This window comes from Heterocephalus glaber, unplaced genomic scaffold (assembly GCF_053883595.1).
Source record: "Heterocephalus glaber isolate CG9 unplaced genomic scaffold, H.glaber_assembly_v1.0 deba00001561, whole genome shotgun sequence".
NCBI classification, from domain to species: Eukaryota; Metazoa; Chordata; class Mammalia; order Rodentia; family Bathyergidae; genus Heterocephalus; species Heterocephalus glaber.
In genome coordinates this window covers 4,698,311-4,707,263 of record NW_028258349.1, presented here as the reverse complement: position 1 = coordinate 4,707,263, position 8,953 = coordinate 4,698,311, and the positions used below count along the sequence as shown (strand labels likewise).

Sequence of the window (8,953 nt, the reverse complement as noted above, 5' to 3'; positions counted from 1 at the left end):
TGGTATTTGTGGGTAGGCAAATGCCTTTGCCATTTGTGGTTGTTTGGATCTGTTGCAGTCATTTGGGGGCACTGATTGGTGTGAGAAGAGATTCAGAGGTAGAAAAAAATTTCCTGGTATCATATCTGTTTATGTTTGGTTTGAAATACTCCTTTGTCTTGCTTTTCATTGCAATACTTTTGCTTCCTTTTAGAATTATGTAAGTTATTTGGGGTATCATTCTGAGGCTTCTTTGTGAGTTCAAAGTTCTTGATCAATTTGTCCCCCAAAAAACAACTTGAATTAGGAGATTTCAAGGGGTAGAGACACTGGTGGTATGTGGAAAACTATTGTAAATGGGTCAAAAGTGAAAGGGTTTGTGCTACCTTGCAGCTCCCTAGAAAAGTTTTAGTCATCTCTGACTTAGAAAAAGGTGATTGTATTCTCACACACCATGGCCTGTCTAACTGAAAACACACTTCTGCTTTCATGGCACTGTACTTCAAAAGATTGTTTAGAATAGCTTTGGCTGAGACAATATCCATAGCTGCTTTCCTTGTCCTTTTCTGGATTTTTGGCAAGTACAAGCAAGAAATTTCTGTACTCACTGACCATGCAGCTACTTGGCTAATGTAAGTGTAATCTAATGGAACTTTATTGGGGATTAAATTTCTCCCCTTTTGAACAGTCCTTGCTTCATTCTAAAGCAGCTTTCAATATATTTGTCAAGGGCTGGGGATGTAGCTCAGTGGTTTTGCAACCTGCCTCACAAGCGCAAGGTTCCAAGTTTGATCCCCAGTGCAAAATATATATACATTTATCAAAACTTGCTTGCTGAAAATTGATTTTTGTCTCCAGCCACCTCCATTCCTTAACTTACACAATTGACCACAGCTAGCTAATTGGCAATGCTTTTGGAAAAGAAAAAATTACATTCAGAGACAAGAAGTGAAAGTTGCAAGCATGAGTTACCTGTGTGTCAACTCTACCAAAATAAATAGAGCTGCAGAGGTTATGAAACAGGGATCTTACGCATTACTGCCTAAAAGCAAAAAGCCCTTTTAGCAGGTGCAATGTTCGATATCTCCTGACTTTGCCTTCCTTTGGATTTGACTTCAGAATTTTTAGTGGTACTTTTTCAGGCTCAAGTATCTGGCTTTCCTTTGCTTCTGCTCCAACAACCTTTGCTGGAATTTATGTGCCAATCCAACATGAGACAGTCAACCAGATGGTGTGGTACCTCAAGGCCCTCAAGACTTAGTGCTGAAAAAAGACCAAGGGGAGAATTGTTATCTGCACTGTAAAACTGAACTTTAAAAGTTAGCTAGTTACTTTGCTTTTCTCTTTAGAGACAAATGACTTCCTGAGCCCACAGGCATAAAGGGCTTCTCTCACCTTTCCTCAGCCCAGACAAGAAACAGAATATGCAAACACCAGGAGTGCTGTGGCCCAGGTCCTTTCCCAAGAAAGGGGAAAATGAACTGAACATAGCTGGAAGTGATAAAATGTGTGAAGGTCCACATTGTCCCTCTGTGTCCCTCCCTTCTGTCTCATTCTATAAAAAAGACCCTTGCCCACCTGTAACCAGTGAGATGCTGATTTGAGGCAAATCAGCCCCTTCATCTCCTCAGAGTTAACTTTGAATAAATTATTTTCTCCTTTTTACCTTTGATTTAATCAGTGGCAGCAGATGAATCTGAAAAATACGAGCCTAAGTGGCCAGTAAAAAAAGCAGCCTAACAGAAGGTCACATAAAAGAGATAATTCAAGCCAGTTAATCAAGAGGTGATTAAACTTAGAAATACAAAAGAAAACACAAGAGCAAAAGGTAAAGCGTTGGGACAAGACTAGAGAGATGAGGACTCTTTGTTCCAGGAAGGAGACTGATGCAGGGTATGCTGAGTTAATTAACAGCTTTAACAGCCCATTTCTACCTCAGGACTTGGACTTCTGGACTGAACTGGAGAGTACATTAGAAATGCAAGACAACCAGTTTCTCATTTCCTTTGAGCCCACTCGCAGTGACATGCACACATATTCTGCCCATCTGTATAAGGCCAAGACAAAGAAAGCACATTTGACTTCTTCTTCCTCTTTGTGAATCTCCACTAAGAGCTTTTTTCTTATTATTATTTCTAATAAAACTCTCCTAAACTCCTCCTGTGGTTCTCAAATGTATTCTTTAATTGTGGAAGACAGAGAACTTGGGTTTATACAAAATAAACTGTTTCAATAGCAGGAAGTAATAACACAAAGGCTCACCAGGCAAGCCTTGGAGAAGTCCCTGGCAGGCCACACTGACTACAGGAATGAGAGTTCTCTAGGATAATACAGCCCTGCAGAGGAAGTCTGTGACTCACAGAGCCTGCCTTCTGCCTTCCCTCCCACTTTTGCGTAGTGATGCTCAGCTCCACAGGCTTTCTGACTCCTGTAAAAGGAGAAACCCTAAGTGTTATTATGGTACAATGGAAAGGGTTAGAAGACCTTGATATTACCCTATTCTAAGTTCTCAGTAACATTTTAAGTTATTTTCTCTTTAGTTTTCTCTTCTTGAAAGACAGGTTTAGCCAAATGAGTTGTAATATGCTACTGAAGTAAATAATCCAGTGATTCATTCTCTTCCTGGTGGCCATCATCCATCTGTAAATGGTGTTTACTCAAAGTAAGTCTTCTAAAGTTACATGTTGGTTTATTCTGAGACTTGAAGCTAGCCTCTTCTCAACATAAAAGAAAAAATCTTGCTTTGACTAGTGAAAGGAAAAGAATCACAGGTTTGATTCCTAGTCTTTGTTTTCTCTCCCTCACAAGATTAATCCTTATGGTTTAACAATATTAAAATTCATTCTCTTTTACTCTGAGACTACAAAATATCTGAGCAGAGAATATAGTCCAGATATAAATGCATAGTCAGAGAAAACTTATCCGAGGCTAAATTTTCATAGAAAAACCTCAAATTGGACAATCTATCCACATTTAACAACTCAAGATTCTGAAACACTGTTGATTTAAGGATATTTCAAGATTATTGAATTAAGAGGGAGGTCAATGCTACTGTTAGTCATTCCACACACATTTTCTTTCATGTTCACTTTTTTCCTTTAAATTAGTTAAAAAACACCAACCCATCTTCCATTATGGAGCATTTCAAAACATTATTCAAAAATAGGAAACAAACTCATTTATCGTATTACTAAAAAGAAAAAAAGTGCTGTCTACAGAATTCCTCTTTTCAAAACTGTCTTTTTTTTTTTTTTCATTTTCAGTACACTTGCAGCCTCATTATCCCAAGACAGAATTTCTGAGAAGAATCCTACAATTTCAGGGCACATGGGCCCCCGGGGTTTTAGAATTCCAAATTTGGAGCTACTGGGGGAAATGTCAGAGTCAGTTGGTTTTGTAAAACTCCGTTCTGTTAACCCATACACTTCTCATTTTTCATGCTTTCCCATTGCTGCAGATACACATAGAGCAAAATTGATAGACAGTATGTTCCCGTTGGTGCTTGCTGGACAGTGTGAGCATGTGTACAAAGGGGAGGGAGAGAATGGGGGGGATCTTCAAAACAAATCTTTAAGCTTCTTAAAAACAGAAAATATGCTTGCTTTTTATACCTTGTCTTCATGCTTAGAGATAGCTCTTCACACAAGAGATTCCAACAATGACTGTTTTCTAAGTGACTGCGTATTTCAAATTCAAAGTGCAAGGAGTGTTTCTGTAACTCCATTTAGATCATCAATTTGCTGAGCAGCTTTTTCTCAAATTTTCTGCCCTTTCCTAGCAGAGAATAAATTCTCTATTTACAGTAAACATCCTTTTACTGCAGGATCACCCAGAGACCATCAAATCCACACTCCTATGGACCTTGTTTCATAGCTCAGCAATCCATGTCTGAACATTTACCGGAGGTTCCCTTTATTTTTCCTCTGGCTGAGCTCAGTTTATGCCCTCTTACCCCTTCTCCATGAATTTAATATTGACCACAACCTCACAACCAGTTTCAGTTTTTCAGATGCTCTCAACATAATTCAATCCCTCTCCAAGGTTCTAAGTTAACCCAAACATTTGTACTTCGTTCTTTGTTGTTGTGATTATTTCACTTTTTCTCCTATTAGCAGTTTGTGGGACCATATTTCTTCTCTTTCAATGTTTCTCAATTTGTTCTCCACAAGAATCAGTCTATTTTAGTTCTATATTCTGCATATGATTTGATTGATGGTTAATTGACCTTCTTGATTAGCAACCTAAAATACACTTGTCAAGTGGACGACTATAGTCAAACACAATCTCAGGTTTACTTCAATTGACCCTTAATTCTTCGGGTGACCCTTCTAACAGCCTCCCTCACCTCCTTGTTACGAAGGGTATAAATAATAGGATTGAGAAAGGGGGTAAGAAAACCATAAACAAGAGCAATAAATTTGTCTCTGCCCTCAGAATGCACAGCAGTTGGCCCCACATACACAATTCCGGCAGAGCCATAGAACAGTGTTACCACAGTTATATGGGAGGAACAGGTAGAGAAGGCCTTGGCACGACTGCCAGCTGAGGGTAGCTTCAGTACAGCTTTCAAGATGCCTCCATAGAAGCCTAAAATGATTACAAGAGTGCTGAGGTTGATCAAGCCATTCACCACAGTATAGACCTCAGCATGCCAGCCTGTGTCCACACAGGCCAACTGCATCAGGGGAGCCAGGTCACAGGTGTAGTGGTCTACCTCTCTCAAGCAGTAGGGCAGAGTGGCAGTGAGGCTGACTGGAACAAGCGCAGCTGAGGATCCAGCCATCCAGGTGGCCCCTGCTAAGCATTTCTGTACCTGTCTGCTCATGAGAGCATGGTAGTGGAGTGGATGGCAGATGGCAAGGTAGCGGTCCAGTGCCATGATACAGAACAGGTAATACTCAGTTACTCCCAAGGAATGGAAGATGTACAGCTGTGTGAAGCACAAGGTTGATGAAATGGGTAAACTTCCATGGAGCAAGGTGTGCAGCAGGGTGAGCACCGTGGTGCTGACATACCACAGCTCTAGGAAGGACAGCACACTGATAAAGAAGTACATGGGTGTGGAGAGCCCAGAATCTGCCTTAACCAGGACAATGATGAATAAGTTCCCTCCAAGGATAAGAAGATAGATGCACAGGGTCCCCAAGAAGGCAAGAGATCTTATGTTCCCAGAGATATTGAAACCAGCAAGAATGAACATCTGGGTCCAGGTGTGATTGACATGATCCATGATTCCTAAAAACAAGGAGTAAAGGCAGAAGATGAATGACTTCAGCATTCTTTCTCATGAGAAAGTTTTCCTGAACCAAAAAAGCAGAATACAAAAACCTGAAAGGAACTTAGAGATTATCAAATCAAACCCCTTCATATTGCAAAAGAGGAACTAAATATGAGAAGTCAGAAATTATTTACTCAGAATCTGTTGCTGACAGAATTGAAGAGTTCAGGTTTCTTACTTTCCAGCAGCACTTGTCCTACAGAGTAGCATCAAAGTCTTGGGCTCCAGACTCTTCTTCCACACTCTCCTGATTGGTTACAAAAGATAAGAATTTTCTCTTGTTCACCATTCTACATTCCCAAGTGAAATGTTCTGAGATACTTGAAGATATTTACTCATATTGTATACTCTGTATTCAACAACCAGCCATACTAAACTGTTAGAAAGGAGATGTAAAGATGTATACTTTTGAGAAGATGACTTCTAAGATTCCCTCAAGGAGACTCTGGAATTTAGCAATGTTCTCATTAAAGGGTGAAGTGGAATAAACAATTGAGGGTCCTCTACTGGCATTTCTTAAAGCTCAGAACTGCAGCACAGACTGAATCATTGAAAAGCAGACAGGACATATTGTTTGGAAGGATCTCAAAGGGAGGCATAGTTAATTAATTCTCATAGATTTGGGGAGAGAAGAGAATGAATGCAGTAAGGCCCATATTACACAGGTCAGGAAAAGCTATATTAGGGAAAAAAATATTCTTTAGGCAGTTAATTTTGTAAGTTTCTTTTGTCACTTTGTAAACTAGTTTTATCCAAAATGAATATTGGGACTGACCATTTCTCTCCTCTTTACTGCACTTTCCTGTTCTACAAAATGAAGACATTTAAGTAATTGTTTAAAAAGCTGTTTTCGAATCTCTTTGTCTATGATTCCTGAAAGTCATTAAGGCATTTGTCAGATTACTGTGATGTGTGGGCTAGGTCAGTGTTCCCAGGCTTTTATTTCTAAACCCTAATAGACCTCACTCTGGAAGGGTTGAAGCCACCTCCTAGTTCTCTTCTTTAACTACTTTACCTCTTCTGTACAAGCCCTGCCCATTACCTGACTCTGATGACAATAGTAACTGTTGCATTCACCAGAGTGTCTTTACTGCTCCAAGACACTTTCCTATTTATATTTCTTGTTCCAGGAAGTGTGGGTCTCCCAGTGGCTACTTGCCTTATGTTCCCTGGAGTTGCAAGAAGCAGCTCTCAGAATGGGTCCCTCTGGGTCAAGAACTTGGGCACAGGGATGCTTTATTTTGTAAATAACTTTGCAAACCTCAGTTTTGGGTTCTGGAATCTCTTCCCAGGGACATTGCCTTCTCTGGGCCACCAGGAGATTTGCGATTATCATAGAGTGGACTCTTACAGAGGCAATGTCTGTGGCACCCATCTGTAATTCCAGCACTTTCAGGCCTGAAGGAGAAAGCTTCCAAGTTTGAGCACAGCCTGGAAAACTTAGGGAAACCATGTCTCAGACTAAAATAAAAATAAAACTCTTTGTGAATGTAGCTCCATGGAAGCATGTCCCTGTGTTCTTTCAATCTCCAGTATGAAAAGGAGAGAGAGAGAGAAGAAAAAGAAGGGAGGAAGGGAGGGAGAGAGAGAGGGAGGGAGGGAGAGAGAAAGAGAGAGAGAACAAGAAAGGAAACCACTTACATATCTTAGAGCATGAGTATAAAATAACATCTTCACACCCCAAAAGTCAAGATCACCTTCTTGAAAATTCTCTTTACACGGAGAATTTTTTACTCATTACTACTAAATTCATTGTCCCATCAGCACAATCCACAAGCATGCCACCTTTATTTTTCTGTTTACTCTCTGTTGGTTTCTCTTGAGGGAAACTGGAGACCCCGGAAAGCACCGACTTTTAAAGAAAGAAAAGGAGACAGCCTGGGGGACGAACAGGAGTTTAATTCCTGTGGCACTGTTTGACAATCTCAAAGGAAAGACCCAAGGCTTTTATACAGGTAGGAAAGCAGCTTAGTTATTCTGGCTATTGTCTTTCTGATTTTCACCTCTGATGATAACCAGTGACTTTAAGTGACTCACAAAAGCTACAGGCGAATTCACAAGTCCCCCGTTTCCATTCACCAATCCGGTACATCAAAGAGCACACCGCAGCCCTCTTCTTATCAGATAGTATCAAGAGAGCAGGATGACTTTTAGCCAAAAATCAAGCCCACCAGCCCACCATAAACATCACAGGTGTGCATAATGAGTCGTATCTGTCTTACCACCCGTAGAATCACTGGGTCTCGGTCCTTTGATCCCAGAAAATGGTAAATAAGAAAACTAGGAAAACCTGTTTTTCTCCTGTGAGACTTTTACAAGGTCTCAAAGTTTTCTGGTATTCTTTTAACAGACTTGTGGAATTTCCCAGAAACGACTTAATTCTCTTAGTTAACAAACTTCTTGTGATCTATTCTTACAACTAGATAGCCGAATTCTACTATTTCCCACAACTCTCTCTATTGCCTCTTTCCTACTACCACCCTGCTTCCGTGGTGTCCATTATTATTTATTCATTTTCCCAATGATTGCACATCAAAAGGCTTAAACACAGTTATCAATGCAGTGTTCTAAGTCTCTATCAAAGTGATTGCTGTTATTTCTTACTCCACATTTCCTACCATTATTTTATGATGGAAATCCTCATGAGGCTAGCCAACTTTTTTATAACTACTTTTAATTATATTCATAACTTTATTACTTTCTTCAAAAGTTGTGATTTTAGCATCTCAGCTGTGATCTCAGCTAAGTATTATCACTGAGAGTCCACATGGATGGATATGGAGTTCAGGAAAACCATACAATAACAATTATCTATTGGTAGTGAAGTATTTGAATAATTCACAAATCCAAATGTACTTTTATTTTTCAAAGAGGTGGGGGCAAGCAAGGTGCTAAATTAAATTTACGGCAAGGAGGTAATCATAAAATCTTCACAATCATCACATTAAATGGGAAGAAAACATTGAATAAGGTTAACTTAGAAAAGTTTTTTTAACAAAAACATTGATTTTTTTGAGTGAGAATAAAAAAAGATATTTGTTTATGAAAGTGCTCATATAAATTTAGAGATTGGAAATTGTCTTCTCTGTATTTGGAAAGTTTGAGAGTCTCAGGGTTATCCCACATTTGCCCTATATCCCACATTCTGTGGAATACCTGGCAATTCTCCAGGGTGGATATTTGCAAATTTCCTTCACTACATTACTGTATCTCTAGCATTTCCAAACACCAAGACACCCTTTTTTTTCAACTGTATTTCAAAGTCAATATAAATTCACCAACTCGCCACTCTTCAAATTCATGTTTGGGCTGTATTCTGGGTGGCCACGTTAACTCTGTTTTGATTCTTCCATATAGTCTCATCATATTTGCACATCTACATTCCTCTTTTGTGAACTTCCAAGACAGACTTTCCACATCACTTGAATATCTGGATATAACTGCCCATTTGTATATGTAGTATTAACTGGGCAGTATAAAGTGCCCATGCAGAGATACCTCAGCATGCTATTAATCTGACATAAATCACTGAGCACAGGAATCACAGACATTATCTAGAACCAACTGGTGCAGAAATATATTCTAAAGGATTTAAGCTTTCATTCGTGGTCTTGGTACATTCAAGAGAGCTGTCTCTTACCCTTTGTGTCATTGCTTATCTGTGGAAATTATTTACTCAGCATTTACTCTGCTTTC

General features: G+C 39.5%; 1 protein-coding gene across 1 annotated transcript; it reads right to left on the bottom strand.

Moving 5' to 3' along the window:
• Nucleotides 1–3,621: 3,621 nt before the first annotated feature.
• LOC101706077 (olfactory receptor 6N1) lies at nt 3,622–5,410 on the bottom strand. Its single transcript, XM_004859137.2, has one exon. The coding sequence runs from the start codon at nt 5,255–5,257 to the stop codon at nt 4,271–4,273; it is 987 nt and encodes a 328-aa protein (XP_004859194.2). The 5' UTR covers nt 5,258–5,410; the 3' UTR covers nt 3,622–4,270.
• Nucleotides 5,411–8,953: the final 3,543 nt, after the last annotated feature.